Source organism: Propithecus coquereli, unplaced genomic scaffold (genome assembly GCF_000956105.1).
Source record: "Propithecus coquereli isolate 6110/MARCELLA unplaced genomic scaffold, Pcoq_1.0 Scaffold89, whole genome shotgun sequence".
In the NCBI taxonomy this organism is placed as follows: Eukaryota; Metazoa; Chordata; class Mammalia; order Primates; family Indriidae; genus Propithecus; species Propithecus coquereli.
Window position 1 is genome coordinate 441,245 of NW_012155173.1, and position 20,000 is coordinate 461,244.

At 37.7% G+C, this 20,000-nt stretch overlaps 1 protein-coding gene across 1 annotated transcript in view; it reads left to right on the forward strand.

Annotated features, from left to right (window-relative positions):
• Positions 1–20,000, forward strand: part of DENND1A (DENN/MADD domain containing 1A) — a 567,888-nt gene that overhangs the window by 155,022 nt on the left and 392,866 nt on the right. The window contains exon 3 of the mRNA XM_012664446.1: positions 18,479–18,522. Within this exon, the coding sequence (XP_012519900.1) occupies positions 18,479–18,522 (44 nt within the window). The remainder of the gene's footprint in view (positions 1–18,478; positions 18,523–20,000) is intronic.

Genomic DNA, 20,000 nt, shown 5'->3' on the forward strand with positions numbered 1-20,000 from the left:
ATCCTTCCTTTCAAAACGATCCTAATTTCTGTTTTACTTGGGCAATTCTAGGAGAGTATTTATTGTGTCTTACTAGGGAGAGACCACAGATAATGTCTCTTGATGCCCTCTGAGTGCCTAATACACGACTAGTAGTGGGTGTGCAATAAATAATCTTGCAGTTAAGGACCCACTATTCACTGGACCCTTTTCTTCACTTTGGAAGGGAAACGTCGGGATAGTTTAACAATTTCACACTTCTGGTCCTCAAGATGCACCTTCTTAGCACCAGTGGTGAGCAACGGAGGCTAGGAAGCCAGCATGAATTAGTAAGGGCTCCAGTCTAGCCTAACTGGGTTAACAGGACAAATGTAAAAGATCATATACCTCACTGGGAAAGGGAGGGGAGCAACGATACAGTAGGACTCACTGGGAAGGGTCAGCATTCTAAGTACAGCTCAGAAGCAGAGCTTTGGTAGACCCCAGTTAGGAGTAAGCAGAGAGTCACAGTCAGAGAGAAACTGAACAGTTGGTTCCTTCAGAAGCTGTTTATTGTTTTTAGATACCTTCTACATATAGCTGGCCTTGGGAGGTATATTAGGGTTCTCCAGCAAAACAGAACCAATAGGAGATACACACATACACACGTACATGTACACATAGCTACATAGGAGGGGATTTATGATGGGAATTGGCTCACGTGGTTATGGAGGCCAAGAATTCTCATGTTACGCTGTCTGCGAATTGGAGAACCAGGGAAGCCAGTGGTATCGTTCAGTCTGATAACCAAGGCCTGAGAACCAGGAGAGTTGTGGTGTATGTAATTCAGTCCAAGGCCAAAAGCCTAAGAACCTGTGGGTGGGGCTGCTGGTGTTAAATCCAAAGGCCCAAGAACCTGGAGCTCTGATGTCCAAGGGCAGGAGAAGAAGATGGATGTCCTGGCTCCAGGAGAGAGAGAGCCAGTTTGCCTTTTCTCTGCCTTTTTGTTCTACCTGGGCCCTTAACAGATTGGATGGTGCCTACCCATGTTGGTGAGGATGGATCTTCTTTACTGGGTCCACTGATTCAGTCAGTCTCTTCTGGAAACACCCTCACAGACATACTCAGAAATAATGCTTTACCAGTTATCTGGGCATCCCTTAACCCAGTCAAGTTGACACCTAAAATTAACTGTTACAGGAGAAAAAAAGCATTGTTTTAAGCATCTACTAGGTGTTGGTCACTGTTCAAAGTGCTTTATACATTCTTTATTTTACTTAATTCTGAACATTCTGTGAAGCGGACATTATTATGCCCAATTTACAGATGAGGACAACTGGGAACTCAGAAAAACTAATTTGTCCAGGATCACCAGCTGATAAGTAGTACAGTCAAGATTCTAATTCAGGACTGATTCTATGTTGATTCTCCTTCTCACTTGCCACACTACTATGGAAAATAATATGAAAGATGATAGTAATGCCTGAAATATACAACTTATCATATGCCTGCCAGGCCATGGTTCAACTTCTTTTCATTTATTACTTTATAGCAGCCCGATAGATGTGATCTTAATCCCCATTTTACAGATGAGGAAACTAAGCACAGAAAAGTTAAATAACCTCACAAGGTCTCACAGCCTAATTAGCAGAAGAGCCAGTAATGTCACCACCCGACACAAACTCCTCAGGGCATAGTCTGGAGGCATCAGATGGTTTCCTACCAGCTGCGTCAGCCTTAGGAGTTTTCAGTTTTCTCTTCTCAGTCACTGCTTTCCAATCCTGTAGGTGCCAGGGAGCTCTGAGGGTAGTATGGCTAGATTTGGTCATGTATGTAGAGCTGCAGTGGCAGCAATATAAGGGTTTTCTTCCACGGGGAGGGAAACTGGAGGAAGAATGCAACCTGGACAGTGTAGTCATAATATAGGGCTGTGGTGATGCAGTAGGGTACAGTGCAGGTAGGTTGTCCTGTAGAATGTCTAGGGAGAAGAATCTCATCAGTGCCTTGGGAGAGCACTCCAGAATCTGTTTGCTGCATCCTGTGAATTCAGTTACCCTTTTCCTACTCCTGGATAGCAGCTAGGAAGCACCAACCCTGACAAAGCCCCATGCCTATTCTCAGGGATGAGTTGTGTGTTTATTCGGAGATACTTATGTGAGGGATTGCTAGTGCGTCTGAGAGGAGCAATAAGAAGGCTGCTTTTGCTGCCACCCCTTTATCTCAGTGCACCCTGGGCATCAACTGATTCTCTGAGAATCCTGATCTATTCAGTCTTGGAGAAGAGCTGGAAGAATAGTTGCTGGAATTTTGACAGGAGTTAACTTTAGGCATCATGGGGTTTGGATGGTTTTTCTTTCTTCTTTTTTAAAAATCTATTTGTGTACCTGCCTTCTGCTACTGTCTTAACCTGCCTCCCCCAACACCCCACATTTTCTATGTGCTTTGCTTCCTGAGCCCTGACTCACCACCTGGCTCCCCTTGTCAGCATGGCTGCAGTGTCCAGAGGCAAGGGGCAGCTTGATGAATTCCACCCAGGAAAGAGTTGTCTTATAACATGAAAAGCATATTGGGTCAGTAAATATGAAATGTCTGATTTCAAAGCAAAAGTGTAATTATTATATCTTAAGAAACAGTACAATTAAAGCGTGCACCTAAACTATCAACACAGTTTTGTCATCTTAACGGTAGCTTGCTTATGCCAGCAGTGAAGAAGCCTGGAGAGCGAGTGACGTTTTCCACAGCTTGTTGAGAATTGAATATTTTTCCTTGCAAGAAGTGGTCCAAAGCCTGGAAGAAGTGGTAATCAGTTGGTGCAAGGTCTGGTGAATACAGTGGATGACAGTTTCCAAATCCAGCCTCTATAGTTAGAGCAGTGTTGTTTGGGTGACATATTGTCAAATGTTGTTTTGCAAGAGGATTGGCCTGTCCCTGTTGACCAATCTCAGCTGCTTAATGGCAAGCATCCTCATCATTTCGTCCAATTGATTGCGATCGACATCTGCTGTCATTGACGGACCAGGTTTCATGAAGCTGTAGTGGATAATACCAGCGCTGGACCACCAGATAGATAGCATTAGCTTTTTGATGAATATTCAGTTTTGGGCTGTGTTTTGGCCCTTCATCTTTATCCAACCATTGTGCCGAATGCCTATGACTGTCAAAAGGAACCCATTTTTTATCATATGTAACTTACCTTTATGTCATGACAGCAAAGAAAGGAAAGCTTCTGGACTTCTGATGCTTGTTTAATTCATGTGGTACCCATCTATCCAGCTTCTTTACCTTACCAATTTGTTTCAAATTGTCCAATATTGGAATAGTAACATCAAACCTTCCTGTTGATTCACATGTTAATTGAGATGGATTTGCTTCCACTACTGCTTTCAGCTCATCATTATCCACCTTGGTCTCAGGTTGCCCATGTCGCTCATTTTCAAGATTAAAATCACCAAAATGGAACTTCTCAAACCATCGATGTACTGTGCATTCATTAGCCGCATCCTTCCCAAACACTTCATTGCTATTTTGAGCTGTCTGCACAGCATTTGTTCCACAACAGAATCATATTCAAAAATAACATGGATTTTTGACTTATCCATGGTTTCACAAAAATTACTCTCAAAAAGAATTTGAAAGATAATCACAAGCCAAAACATGTGTTTGAAAGACTGAGGATGTACCTGCACAATAAAAATAAAATGTGTCAAAGTTAAATGTCAGAGATATCATTGTCAAGGTCCAGTTGAAGATAGTAGAAACCATCGTGCCATTCCTGCTAGTTCTGTATCAGAAAAAGGGGTTTCTCATGTTACCTTGTGGCTCCCCACTTCCTGAGCTTCCAAGTCTCACCAGATGGATCTGATTGGCAGAACCGAAATCACAGCCAGTAGCCTTGTAGTAGGAGCCTTTGGCAAACAGTTTTTAGCTTTCCAGCCCCTGTGATATTAGAGGGCCCACAGAAGGCTGTTCTAATGGATGTCAAGTGAGCCAATCTACAGAATGTTTAGGATCAGCACATAGGAGGGGCACTTAACCTGCTGGTGGAGGTGCGGTTAGGGGTGGGGTGGTTAGAGAACTTTCTCCGAGACCTGAGCTGAGCCTGGAAGGACAGAATTAAAGATGTCTCACCTTTTCTTTTCTTTTTCTTTTTCTTTTGAGACAGAGTCTTTCTCTGTCATCTGGGCTAGAGTGCCATGGCATCAGCCTAACTCACAGCAACCTCACACTCCTGGGCTCAAGTGATCCTTCTGCCTCAGCCTCCTGAGTAGCTGGAACTACAGGTGTGCATCACCACGCCCAGTTAATTTTTTCTATCTTTAGTAGAGACTGGGTCTTGCTCTTGCTCAGGCTGGTCTTGAACTCCTGACTTCAAGGGATCCTCCGGCCTCAGCCTCCCAGAGTACTAGGATTATAGGCATGAGCCACCATGCTTGGCTGATGTCTAACCTTTTCTAAGAAACTTTGATGTGTGGATTCCTATTGATAGTTTTTTTTTTTTTAATCAAGTCTGTATAACAGTAATTCTCAAAGTGTAGTCTGCAAATCAGCAGAATCAACATCACCTGGGAACTTGTTGGAACTTCAAATTCTCGAGCACTACCTCAGACCTACTGAGACAAACTAAATCAAGCCCATCACGTGATTTTGGTGCATGCTAAAGTTTGATAACCTCTGCCATATAAGCACAATAATTAGAATATAGGTTTAGAGTTAAATCTGTGAGTTTAAATGTTGGCTTTTGTATTTACCATTGGTGTGATTACGAGCCAGTGATTTTACCTTTCCTGGTCGTCTGTGGATAACAGTATTTACTTTGTAGAGTCAGAGTTGTGAAACTTAAGTGACATGGTGTGGTCTATACCTGTCACAGTGTGTGACACAGAATAGGCATTTTATAAAGTCTTTTAGCGGAGACTTGGCTAGAACTACCCTTAAATTAATCTACCCCGGGAAAAATTCATCAAGCATGTATGCAAGGTGACCTACTCTGCGCTGGGCACTCCGCTTGGATGCTGTGGTGCCTTTATTCATGGGGAGAGCACAGGTGGTAAGGAGACATGCATGGGTTCTCGTCTTGGGAGTGGCTTATTTTACTTACTGGGTAGACAAATACTTAAGGAAGTAACCGTCTAAGATAAGAAATGATTAGGTGCATAATCAGGTGCTTAATAATTTATGCTGCCAAAATAGTAAATATTGCAGAAGCTGAGGGAGGAGACCAGTCAGGGTGGGCTGACGTCAGAGATGGATTCTTGGAAGAGGCAGATGGGATACTATAAGCTGTTGTGTGTCACTTAAATCTAATTTCCCAGGAGCATTTTTCTTTATTTACAAAGTTCATTTTTTAAAAAAAATTATGAACCTTGTTGAAAAATGTAGATAATTCAGAAAATAAGGCCAAAAAATTACCAATAATTCTACAACTCAAAGATTCTTGGCTAGATATTTAGGTAGGTTAACTGTTAGTCTTGTTTTAAAACATTCAAAAAATAATAATTAGTATTGCAGCGTGATAAATCTTTGTATTCTGTTTTGAGTTAATTCTTCATAATACAATGATATTAGTATTTCCTTGTGTTATTACAGGCCTAATTTTAATGGTGATGTAAATAAATACTATGTTACTTGCTTATTATTAACTAATATTCCCCTTCTAATTTTTGAAATGGTGCTTGAAGTAAGCATTAAAAAATTCCTTACATGTCACATGATTTCCTTGGGATAGATTTTGAGATGTTGAATTACTAGTGTGTAGAGTGTGGACATTCATAATGCTTTTGATACATGTTATGAAATTATTTACCAAAAGGAACATTTGAATTTTTGCTCACTTTCTTCCTTTATTCCTGTTTTCATTCATTCAGTATATATGTGCTAGGCCCTATTCCAGATGCTGGGGATATAACAGTGAACAAAACAGGCAAAAATCCCTGCCTTCGTAAAGCATACATTCTAGTAGGGAAAATAAGTAAGTACAGGTTGAGCATCCCTAATATGAAAATCTGATATCCAAAGTGCTCGAAAATCTAAAACTTTCTGAGTGCCAATGTGTGATGCTACAAGTTACTCTGAACACATTATTTTTTCATTGTATTAATGGTATCTTATATTTTTTATTGTTAGGTACTTATGTGTGAATAAGTATAAATGATTGCTTATCAGTAGCTTATGAATTCAGAGTGAGGAATGATGGTGATACCAGACAACCACAGATTGTCCATGTGATGGCTAAGACAGTGACACCTTTGCTTTCTGATGGTTCAATGTATACAAATGTTGTTTTTTGCACAAAATTATTGAAAATATTGTATAAAATTACCTTCAGGCTATGTGTGTAAGGTATATGTGAAGCATAAATGAATTTTATGGTTAGACTTGGGTCCCACCCTCAAGATACCTCATTATGTAGATGAAATATTCCAAAATCGAAAAAAATCGAAAATCTGAAACACTTCTGGTCCAAAGCATTTTGGAAAAAGGAAACTCACCTTGTATATAATATTTTGGATGGTAAAATGCTCTAAGGAGAAAAATAACATCGGAAAAGGGAATAAGGAATGGTGAGGATAAGGAAATTATAATTTTAAATAAGATTATTGTAGAAGACGACATTGGGAAACTAACTTGTGAATAAACAGCTGACAGCAACATGCCTCATTCCTTGATATTTATTGGACAGAGTGAACATCAAGGGCACAGGCCATGAAGTTGAAGCATGGCATGCATGTTTGAGGAACAGCAGGTGGACCAGTGAGTTTGCAACAGAGTTAGGAGAGGAAAATATAGTAGGAAGTGAGGTCAGAGAGTCACTGGTGAAGGGAGAACATTTTAGAGGAGACCCTGACTTGAGTTTTCCAGGATTCTTGTGGCTGCTATTTTGAGAACATACTATAGGGAATTGGAGGCAGAAGCAGGGAAACCTGTTAGGAGGCTATTGTAGTAATCCGGGTAGAAATGATGGTGGCTTAGACCAGGGTGGTAGTGGTGGAGATGGAGAGAAATGGTCAGAGTTTGAATGTATTTTGAAGATTTAGTTGACAGGGTTGGCTGAAACATTGGATCTGAGATGTGAGAGAAAGATCAGGAGTTCAGTTTTGGACATGTTAAATTTGAGATGTCAAGCAGAGATGTTGAGCAGACAGCTAGATAAATGAGGAATTGGAAGAGATCTGAACTGGATAAATACGTTTAAAGTTGACAGTGCATATTTGTATTTGAAGTGAGGATACTGAAAAAGACCAGCAAAGGAAGGCTTTGAGAAAGAAATGCGAGGAAGTCCAAATACCAAACTTTGGGGCCCTTCAATAGGAAGAGATCATCAAGAGCTTGAGGAGAAGGCAGGGAGGCAGGAGAATGGGCTGCTCTGGAAGCCACATGAAGAAAGAAAGTGATGCAAGAGGTGGAAGCAATCATAGGTATAAAATGGGGCTCATAGGTCAAGACTAAGGATTGATAATTGATGTTATCAGTAAAAGAAGGCCGTTGGTGTGGCCGTTGGCACAAGAGTAGTTTCAGAGACAAGCTTGACTGCCATGAGTCGAAGAGAGTGGGAGGAGACGAATTCATGACTGAGTATAGACACTCTTTCAAAGAATTTGGCTATAAAGAGAATGAGAGAAGTGGGGTGGTGGCTGTTGAGGAGTGCGCTTAACCTTTCCCCCTGCCTTTTTAAAAAATGACATCATGTTACAGTGGGCTTGACCTTTTAAAAAAATTTGCAGAAATAACAGTGTGTTTGTATGCTGATGGGAAAGATCCAACAGAGAGGCAAAATCAACACAATGGGAGAATTGGTGGAGCTGTGTCCGAGTTGGTAAGGGGAATGGGATCCTCCTTTACAAGTGGACAAGGGGTCTTTTAAACGGGCACCTGTCATAGGACGAAGGCAGAGTCTATGGGGCAGAGGAGGTGGGTGGGTAGAGGTAGTAGGATTCTCCTCTGATTGCTCTCTTCTCTCAGTGAAGTGGCAAATTAGGTAATTAGTAGCAATTGAGGATGGAGAAGGTTGGAGGTTTGAGGAGAGAGAGAATAAATGAAGGAAAATGTGGTATAATTACTGAGTCATATTAAAGCTCACTTGCAGTTAATAATCATGAATTTAAAGTGACATTTGTCAACATAGTTGTGTTTTTCTCCAGCCACAGTCAGCTACAGGGGTGCAGGTAGATAGTTGGATTTAACAAGGATTGGGGTTTTGCCAAGTGAGGGTGACAAAGAGAGGCCCAAGGGAGTTGAGGATGTGTGTGAAGAAGCAGCTGTAATAGAATTTAAGCTGCGTAAGGAGGATAGTGTAGACCTGATGCAGATGAAGGGCAGTGAAAAGATTGACAGAGTGTACATCCCTGTGGGGTAGAAGAAAGTAGAATACTATAGGGAATGAACTAGAAAGAGTAGAGGTGGGTCATGCTTGGAGACCAAGATGCTTTCAATTTGTGATTACCGAGGGGGGTTCAGTTATTGAACATCGTAGAGTTTAGGGTATGACCATGGGAGTGAGTAGCTGAGGTTGGGTAGAGGGCAAGATTGTTGGGGGAAAGAGGTCAAGGAATCAAGAGTTCAGGGATTTGGACGGATCATCTCTGTGTGAATAGTAGACATTGACAGGACTGTGGTGGGAGCAATGTCAGAGTGAGTGACAGTGCACTATGAGCCACAAATTCAAGGGACGAGGAGTAACCCTGGGATTAGAAGATGGGAGTATAGTCTGGTAACCTGAGGTCAAACTCTGGGGTTTTGGAGAATAAGGAGGGAAAAAGGTCTGGCAGTGGCAACAAGGAGCAGAAGCCACTTATACCACCTCTGGGCCAGTGGGAGGAGGGGTGGAGAAGAAACATTCACCATTGGAGGACCCCAGAGGTAGCCAGCTTTTGGTTGGAGTAAGAAATGTTAAAGGAACTTGAAGAGAAGAGAATGAGAATTTTGCTGCTGGCTGGCTATGAGAGCCAAAAGCAAGTAAGAGTTTCATGAATTGGGGAGCAATGCATGTGAGTGTGACAGTTTTGCTGTTCCTTTGGCAAACTCATTTAAAATTCATCACACTTTTGATGGAGGACACAGTTGTCCTTTAAAATTTTTTAAAAGTGCCAGTGTGGTTGTGACTGACTGTTAATTCAGATAAGAATATACAATTGGCCACATTTATAAATTGTGATGCCTAAATACATCTTTTGAAAGGGTCTGATTTAGTTAGTGGGAAGAGGAGAAGATGAGCTGAGCGTGTCAAGTTTTGTGGGAAACTGAATTGATTAGGCTGGCTGGGTTTAGGGATTCATGTTTAAGAGAGAGAGATGAAACTGGATGGGTTAATCTTTAGTGGCTAGGCTAAGGATTCTAGGCTGTTATAATAGCTTTGTAACATAAAAGTCTTGAAACATTAAAAGTGGTATAGGTCCTCAAAAAAAAAAATAAACATAGAATTACCAGATGATCCAACAGTTTGACTTGTGGATATATACCCAAAAGAAATAAAAGCAGAGGCTTGGACAGATATTTGTGTACCCAAGTTCATAACAGCTTTATTCAAAATAGCCAAAATGTGGAAGTAACCCAAGAGTCCATTGATGGAATAATGGATAAATGATGTGGTATATTATGGTATATTATTCATCTGTAAAAAGGAAATTCTGATGCATGCTACATCATGAATAACCTTCAAGACATTATGCTAATTGAAAGGAGCTAGTCATGAAAGGACTAATATTGTATGATTCCACTTATATAAGGTACCTACAGTCGTCAATGTAATAAAAACAGAAAGTAGAATGGTGGATGCTAGGGGCTGGGAGAAGGGGATAATGAAAAGTTGATGTTTAATGGGTTCAGAGTTTCAGCTGGGGAAGATGAAAAATTTCTGGAGATGGAAGGCAGTTGTGGAACAACCACGTCAATACACTTAATGCTGCAGCACTATACACTTAGAGGGTCAAAATAGTAAATTTTATGTATATTTCATCACAATTTAAAAAAGTGGTATAGATTAGGCACTGTTTCTCCAATGGTACATGTAAGGGCTAGGCACAGTGGCTTATTCCCCGTGGGGGAGAGGCACAGTTTTGGTAAAAGGAAGTCTTCTGGTTGACAGGCTTAGTGTGTTTTCCCTGCAGAGGTGCCAGCTTTATCTGTCCTGTATGCGCTAGTTTGCTCTTAGCATTGGGGTTCTCAGTATGGTTTAGAGGTACTTGGAAACACATTTTTGTAAGTAGGAAAACATTTACTCCGTTTTTATTCACTGTTTCGTAAATGATTTTTTTCATAGATGATGCAAGGGTAATCTCTAGCCTTCAAAATTATTCTGTTTTTAATATGAATTTGTTAAATATTGTATTTACTAGTTGAACTGAGTGCTAGTTACTTTGGAGCCATTTTATTTATATCCTGAACTTGGCAAAGGAATATAAATAAAGAAATTGGAAAGCTCTCATTCATAATCTGCTAAGGCCTGTTTTACGACAACATGTTTTAGTTATTTGTCCAGATGTATTCTTATTGTTGAGTCACAATAATGACTAGAAGACAGATCAACAGGAGGAAGTAAATAAATAAAGCCAAAAGGGAAAGCTGGTGTTGGTTTCTTTGGAGTCTAATAGATCCAGGCTGAAATCCCAGCTTTGTTACTTAACTCTGTGAATTTGTTTATAGGGAACCTCACTTTTCTTATTTATAAAGTAGGGATACATCTACTTACCTAGCAGGGTTGTTAGGATTAAATAAGATAATAAATTAAGCCACTTATGACAATGACTGGCATACCCAGGCATTGAATAAGTGGTGGCTAGTAGTATTATAATTGTTACTACAGAAAATGTTTAGTGGGTCTTTATTTCTGAAATCTCATATGCAAACTTAGAAGGCAAAGGAATTAGCAGAAAGGTCCTTCAATTTATATGGATTTACCTCAGGGTTTCTGTAAAATCTGGGAGAGTCCCTAGTGTATTTGATGTTTACAGATCATTAGCAAAACAGATGCCAGGAGGCAAATAAACTGTAGCTTAAGGATTTTGGAACCACTGACAATGTAGAGAAAATTGGTTTCTGATAAAGTTATAACATTTCTAAGTAAGCAATAGAAGGCAATGGGAAAGTTTTAATTGGGTTTATAAAAGTTTATTTCAGGAACACATGTATTTCCAATTTGAGGCACACCTATACATCTGTAGCCATCTAATTTATAGTGCTTGCTTATTTCTCCATTGGGGTTAATAATATAACAACAACTAATATTTATTGTGTGCTTACTACATGCCAATGTGATCTTTAGGAAGCTTATAGCATTCAAAGGCTCGTTTTCAATTGTATGTTTTAAAATTGGCCTTTCATCTACTTGGAGAGACACAGGGTATTTAATGGGTTTATTTTGTTCTATTATGCCCAAAATATTTGTTGGGTGTTGATAACAGGCAAGACATTTTGTAGGAGACAAAACTAAAACATGAGACTTGGCATCACGAAATACCTATTCACTGTATCCTGTTCAGAAGGGGGCATGTTGTGTCATGAGATGAGCCTTGATCTAGTCCTGGACTCTACCCCTGGCTCTGTCACTTCTTCCTTGGAAGCTTTTTCTGTCCCCCTTAGGACAAAGCCAGATGCCCCTGTGCTAATCCCTAGCATAGCACTTACCAAGCCCCCATGGTAACTGCTTATTTAATTCTCTGTGTTCTCCATTAGGGTTAGTTATACTGTGAACTTCTGGAGGGTGGGGACTGTGGCTTATTCATCAATGGGGCCAGCCCCATCAGAGCATTTGTACCATGAATGAATGCTAATTTTCTAACTTTGGACAAGTGATAACCTATTGCTTTCTTTAACTATGATAAAATTGATAGTCCCAATAGCATAGCTTTGTCATGAAGGTAAAATCAGAAATTTTATGTAAAATGTCTATCACAGTGCCTGGCAAATAGTGAGTATTCCATCACTAGTTTTTATATTTGAGTAAATAATTATCTCTTTTCACCAAATTTGACAGATGTGATATATCTATTTGTGAAAGCCATATGCAGTGATGTCACGTTTGTAGTACATAAAGGGCACAGCTGTCATTTAGGCTAAGTCTAAATTAATTATTCACATTGGCATAAAAATGTGACACTTAAGGTTACTCATTCAAAAAGGTGGGATAAATGAACCTAACTCATAGAAAAATTACATAGAAGCCTGAGATTATAATCATTAAAAAAACTTCATCTATATTTGTTATCTATCAATTTGATAGATTTTAGAAATTAGTTCCAAACTTTGAACTAATTAAAAAAAAACCCAAATAGTTAAATAATAATTAAAGTTGAAAACTAAGATATTCACTGGGGAAAAAGGTAAGTGTAAATTAAGCATATTCTTCTGACCTTTTTTTCCCCTCCAGCTCGCCCTACCCTTGCTTTTCCATTTTAAAGCTGCCATTGTAATTTCACTTATGTTTGATTTTTGGAATTTATGTGGCATAAGTTTGCTTCAGGATCAGACTGCTATTCCTTTTGTAGATGAAGTTAGTTATGAAAAAGATTTCAAATTATTGGTAAGTAGTGGCATTTGCTGGTTAAAATCTATCAGCATTCTCTAGTAAGAAAGATGAGACTCCCTAGATTTCACTGTGTAATGTCAATGGACTCATTATTTGTAGAACAGCTGATGTATTTAGGACTTGTTGATTCACTTAATTGGTAACTGTACTACATTCATAACTTCAACAACTGAAAACAATAGGTCAGTGTCTGCTGTTTATGCATAAATAGTCACATCGGAGGAGGATATGTCTGAAAGACAGAGTATGTTAGTCTGAGGAGGAATGTGGCATATGCCTGGCTCCATGGCTTGCCATCCTGAGGTGGGTTTTGCTGTCCTTCCTTGAATAATGCTATTTGTTTTGTTACAGGTGTTGATGGTCAGCTGTTCCTATGTTACCAGACTGGCTGCTTGATATTATATTTGATTATATTTTACATGCCAGTGTTGAGGGAAAACACTAGAATAGATTCATGGTTAAAAATTGTGATGACTCAAAGTTTTTCTGTCTTACAGTCAGAAGACTGTTTGAGAACAAAAAGTTAATACCTGGAAGAGATTATTTTTTTTAAAGTAACAAATTTTATTTGTACATGGAAACCATATAAATGATTTTTCCTCCCAATTTGTGAATTAGAGTCCTTTGAAATTTTAGGGTCAAATCTGCATTTTAGAATCAGTAATTTTTTTCGAAAGGAGTAATCTTTTATTTAAAAAAAATTTAAAAGAAAAGACAACATAAACCTTTTTGTTTTGTTGTCAAGGCAAAGGAAAACATGTTGGTAATTTTTTTTAAACTATAAAACATTTCAAACATTCCTTTCAAAAATATATTTTTAATAAGTAAATTTTAACCATCATAAATGGAATAATTTACTAGACTAATTATGTTTAGTTAAATTGCTAAATGATTCAGGTATTTTACAATATAAAGTAAATGAAGCTGAATTTTTGTAGCTTTAATAGGTTTGATAGTATCATTGAAGCTTTTTATTTAGCTTAGTCCAGTTTGCAATCATACTATCAAGAAACTTTAATTCTGCATTATGCAAAAAAAATTAACTTTTCTTCTTGAAGATTAAAAGAAACCTTATTTCTGAGTGTGTTTTGGGAAAGACTGAGTTTGTCCTCAAAATGTACAACTTGTTAGACTATTTTCTGGGAGTCTACATGTTTAGTGTGCAAAATTTGAAAACATCATTAGTGAAAGAGCAGGGTAGTGGACTATTATCCCATTTGTAGCATATTCCCATCTTCTCATCTGGAAAATTAAATCTGATTACAGCTTGGATTAACATTTATGGTTGTGAGGAGAAGAAGATAGTATCTTAAACTCCATGAAATTGAACAATGAGATTTTATCGTTTGTAGCTGATGTTAAAGTCCCGCTTTTTAAAGGGCTGATTTTGTAATTGTAAGCTTTAAATTTGTTTATTATTTTATCTCTTATTGACTGAAATATCCTAGAGATAATGATTGGATGAATTCAGTAGGCATTAAATGTAATGTTTTCTGCCTTGATACCTAGCATTTTAAAAGTGAAAGCAGTGTAGATTCCCGTGTTAACTGCTACATTTGCAGTTTCTCTTAAATTACCTAAAAGAGCTCCAGATATAGAAGATAATGACATTTGGTTAGTACACATGAAGTTGTTACACGTTTCATGCAAAATGAAGTCAGTGTATTTTTTAATAATCAGTTTAAAAATATGTCATACTTTGACTCCTCAAATGGAGTCATTGGTGTGACAGGGAAACAGGAAAATAATTTGGTAAGATCTGTGTGTGTGTGTGTGTGTGTGTGTGTGTGTGTGTGTACACACATACTAGTTACTGATGTACAAATGAGCCCTCATACATAACCACAGTACTTTTATGAATTATTTTGCATTTCTGTTGTAAAAGATCTGTCTACCACGTTTTCTAGGAACTTTAAGCCTAAGGCAGAACTCAAGGTTTTTGGAGCCTGAGTAAAATAATTTATAGCACCTTTCCACTAAGTCTTGCCCACACTCTTATTCTATTAATTAAACATCCTGTGGCAATCTGGTATATCTTAAAGATTTAAAAATATGTATAGTAGAAGACTAGAAAACATAGACTATTGAGATTGAAGAAAATTAGCCTTTCTTTAAAAAAAGAAACAAAGTAAGACATGTTTGTTTTGGAAATCAATTTTTTCCTGCTGTGGAGACATAGCCTTTTAAATATGGTCATGTTCTGTGCCTGGATGAGAATGTGTTGTTGGGGGTCCTGTACTGGGAAATGTCTGTTTTAAATACAGAAATGCTTCTTGTGGTCTTCAGAGAAAGTGGTGCACGCGTGTTTCTGTGCAGACAGCCTCTTAGAGAGCCATGGTGCTGGGACATCACATTGACATGATGTGAAACCTCGTTTGAGAACTAACTGCCTCTTTTAGGCCTAGGTTGGTTAAGAGATGTGTGAACTCTTTCGAACTATACATACTGTTGGCAAGATATTTGAAATACAATTGTTTTTTTTAAAATATTTTCCTGGGAGGTGATGAAATTGATTTTTAAGTTTGTAAGGCTCTATTTCTTAAATCAGGAGAAAGTTGCTGAAAGAGGAGGATGAGAAAAAAAGAGTGTGCTATGTACCACTGTATTATGCTCTTAATTTTCTGTCAGAGGGACAATTCTTAGTGAAAAAGCTTGACATATGCCGATAACTCTATTCTGACTGCCAATTGCCTAAGCAAGTTATGTTACTTTTTTCCATGGTAGTACTCTTATCTGCAGATTTTTTTGTGTTGAAAGTTAGCTGTTTGGTGACACTGCATTTGGTGGTGAGCTTATGAATGCGAGAAGGTGTTTTGGAACATTAGCAATTATAGCACTGGATGGTGGATAATGAAATAGATATATAAATATTAGACCGATGCACAGTTTTCCAGTGTATGTTATTTTCCATATAAAGATATAGAACATTTCATAAAATGTTCCCAGACCATTTAAAACTCAAAGAAATGCAGCTGACGCAATGAAATACATAGAGTACTTGTAAAAACATACAGACACGCAAGTGGATTGCTGCCAGACAGAAAATTTAAAGGCGGTTTGCTTAACTGCAGGGTGCTAGATTTTGTACATGTGCCATGCTGAAACTGTTAGTAAGGCGGGTGTTGTGTTGCTTGAGAAAAGCAGATTGTATTTGGACCTTTTTAACTCAGATGTTTCCAATGTCGATATTTTGGTGACATTATGGCATGGTGATTGACTCAATGTGAAAAAAAAGGATTTCAACCTCCTGTATAAAATAGACAGTTTAAGAAAATTCAAAGAAATTATTTGCAGTTTTTGTGTTAATTTTTATAAAATGGCTTTCATAGTTTTTGACTATCAGACTGGATCTTTGAGCTAATTGAGTGGAACTTTATAGGTTGGACTTTGGTTTTGAAAAGCGTTGCTTTTTTCTTTTTCTTTTTTTTTTTTTTAAGTACCATATTGCTTTAAAGAATGTTAAGGACCCATGAAGTTTATTTTTTGTAAACATCAGGGGCCTTAACGAAAAGCAATTAAAAGTTTTATGCTTGAAGCATAGTAAATCATAATGCATGTATTATCTTGGAACATTATTCTGTTAAAATCTGGGAATCTCATTTTAAGGATAGCCTACGGACAGTTGAAGGATTTAACTGATGGTGTTTAAGTTGCCTACCATACAGGCAGTGTTTAAGATGATACGGTTTTGAATGGCCTCCATCTTGGAATTCTATGGTCATCTTTACCTTCAGTGTGTTAAGATAGGTTGATTTTTTTTTTCCATCCATTTTCCTTCTCTTTTTCAATTTTATTGTGTTGTGTGTATGAATGAAATATATTTTTAAAATATATTTTCTTATAATATGATTTCTTAATGTAATAAACTAAATAGATTTAAGAACCTTCTCTCACCTATATATAAGAAACTTATTTATTTAAATTGAAGAACATACTACACATTTTGGTTTCAGACCCTTATCCCTTCACAAAATGGCAATAGAAAAATAGTCTTTGGTTTTATTTTCACCAGTGTGATGCTTCCCAAGAAACACAAACTACTGCAAGAAAGAGAGCATGATATTAAAGATTTATATGTGAGTTATTTCTGTATGAAGTTTTCTAGTTGAAGAATAAGCATTTAACCACGTGTCAATTGGAAGAAAAAGTTAAATAAGGCTTAGGTGATTTTGTGGCTTTCCCAACCTCTGTTTTTTTATGTTTCTCAGTGGCTTAGAGTTGCCTTTTTTTGGTCTCTGGGCCAAATTTTAAGTTACTTATATATGTTTTAGGAATTATAGCCATTGCCCTCTTTTCCCAGCTTCCTTATTCCCCTTCCTTCACTCTCCCTTCACCCTCCCAACCCCATTGCATACTTTAGAGGTTTGTTGGGCAACAGGCTGCCCTCCTTTGTATCCTGCTGGCAAATTCTTTTCTGTAGGCCTAGTACTTTTCCTACCACACTGTTGGCACCCTCTGGCCTCGGTCTCACCAGCCCTGAGTCCTTGTGTGGTTTTAGCCCTCAGGCTAAATACAGGCAGCAGCTTCTTCCTTTGGCCCACTAGGCAGCCCTGAGTTGGTACTGCGGGACATTACTCCAGAATTCTACTAGTCACAGTCTTAGACACATCATTGGTCCCTTCCCAGTAGCTGAAGATGAGGGTAAGGAAATTGATCCCCAGTTTTTAAGCCAACCAGAAGACGCCTCTAGAGCTAAACTGGTTTGCAGATAGTTTCTCCGTTTTTGCACCACCCATTTTGGGAAGTGCTACTTTTGGTGTGACCTTTTGAATATCCCTGCTTTTGCTGGCTAGCCTTGGGTTTTAATGAGTAACATCCATGGGCTTCAATGACTTGAAAACTGGTATTTCTAGGATTTAAATGTAGTATGTGAACAGGCCCTTAGTGTTTTCTCTTCTTGATTCTTCACGAAAGAACAATGAACTGCATTTCTGTATTGTGATTTGGAGAGTTTTAACTTTTACATGGATTCACTTGTACAGAGAAGTAAATTAGTGTTTTAGTGTGGTTTTTAAAGATAGCTATGAAAAGTGAATAGTATATATTGTGATCACTGTTAGAGGGGAAACCCTCACATACTGTGCTTTTCCATAAGCCTTTTGAATTGATATATGATTTCTCAAATAGATATTATTCTGATCACTCCCCTTAATGTGGCTCTGAGGAATCAAATCTTTTTCTTATTAGAAAAGGTTGAATGTTTTTGTAATCAATAGTAAGTGAAGTGCTAATAGCTTTTAATTAGTTCACTTCTGTATTGACTTAGAGAAGATGGCATTGGATTATCTTGCAATTATAATTGAAGAATAAAGTGGTCCCTTTAGTAATTCCATTTTAAATAGATGGTCATGAAAGGTATTTTCACCTTTGTATTTTTATAGTTTCTGAGCAAGTCTAAATATATCAGATGGAACATAATTTCTCATATATTTTGTTTACACTGACAAGCCCAAAGCATTGATTGTTTTGAAGAAAACTTTTATCTGCATTTTCAAAGAATTCTTAAGCATATGGGGAAGGATCTATTTTATTTGTAAAAGCGGTGAGTTTTGCATTTGTTCCTTGAAAGAATTCTTCACTCACTCCCGCTCTCTCCCCAGTGTGAAACTGGTGCTTAAGGTGGTTTATCAAGCACACATCTGCAACTATGAAAAGGAGGTTTCTGATTAGAGAAGAAAAGTCAAGCAGGTTTAAGACTCATTTTCTCCGGAAAAATATATTGAAGGCAATTTGCAGCTGGCAAGATTTTTGCATTAGGTAATAGTCTAAAGTTAACAGTAGCATCAGGTCTTTAAAATTTTTCTTTTTTATATTTCTGGAGGAGGGTAATGGGAGTGCCTTGCCAAGTCCTTCCTTGTGCTCATCAACATAGCAGCCTCAGCTGCCCCCCTTGGATCCCCTGCCAGGGCTGCTATCATCTTCTGATCAAATATTAATGTGTGATCCTCTGCTTGCTCACTAATCCAAAGCCAATTAATATTATCTGTCAATTATTTACAGATCCTGAGGTGCAGAGGCAATTCCCGGAGGACTACAGTGACCAGGTTCGGAATGCGTAATTAATTTTTTACATGACAAAATTTATTTCAGAGTTGTTCAACATATTATTACTGTTCTTTTTACTGAAAGAGATAAATGAATTTTTAGAAGGGAAGAAAAGCAGTAATTAGGAACCAAAGACAAAAAGTAAAACATACTGAATTAGGATTGAAAATATTGGTGCTAGATTTGGGGTGTTACCTTACGGGTAAAATGCACAGCGAGTAAGGAAGAAAACCTGTCACAAATTTTACTTCTTACTTTGAGGTGTGTTACAGTCTGCAGTTCATTAGGAAATCCTTTCTGGATCGCCTGTAAACTTTTAATTTTTTTTTTTAATGCTATTTAAGCAGTCAAGAAGCAGTGTAATAAAAAAAGGAAGGAGGAGGGAAGTTTATAACATTTCCGGGAATTTGAAATAGATAATGAACTATGGGTTATGGTAATATTGAAAGGAGAAGATACACATGCAGGGATGGTCTTTAGGGTGAGAGTGGTTCTGGTGACGATAGTGAAAGTTGAGGTTGGCAACTCAAATTTTGGGCATTCTGCAAGCATAGGATGGAGTGGAAGGAAATATTTTACTAACAAAATAGTGCTGAAGTTCTGATGTTGCTCTACTCTTTATAATTAGTTCTAGGTTATACATTCAGGATTCCAGTTTCTATCTTGAGAAATATTGGAGATGTTTTGTAGCTTTTTTTGGGCACCTTACATTTTTAGTTCAAATACGTAATTTGGTGTACTTTTTAAAGCAGTTTTGAAATAAAGACATTCGTGGTTACACTGAATAAGACAATTTTATAAAACCTTTCACATGTGGGATATTGTACACAAAAAAAGCATGTTTCTGAAGTACATCCATTTAATTTTTTCTGTTAAAAATCTTTGAATCAGGATAAGTAAAATGGACTAGAAATACCCACTACAGTAGTAGTAACACCTTTGCAGTGTGGCCTCTTGTATAGAGAGTAAGGTATCTTATACATCTTTATGAATAAAGGGGACACAATGTGACCAGGAATGTAACTGGATAATCAGTATAACGAAATGCTTTGTAATGAAATTTTATGGTACAAGAACCCAAGAGAACTGATATGGTTTGCTTTGTGCCTGATCTCAATACTTTTAAATAAGATTTTAAAAAATACTAGAATCTTTCTACTCCACCCCTTCATGTTCTACTAGGAGAGTTAAGTTTTTATTTTGCCTTAAATTACTATGGGATTGAACCCTTTGGATTTAAACTACACAATCCACAGATTATAGGACCTTTTCGTTAATGATTTTTTTTCTTAAACAATACCTATAGGGTAGAAGATCTTAAAGTATTGTTTAGAATATACTGAAGGTTATTGCCTTTAACAAAATTATTGTTCCAAAATCTTGTGTCTAGGTAAATAACCTTTGTGGTCCCATGATCTGAATTACCCAGTGAGAGAAAATTCTATAGGAGAAAACTTAAGATGACATAGTTACCATG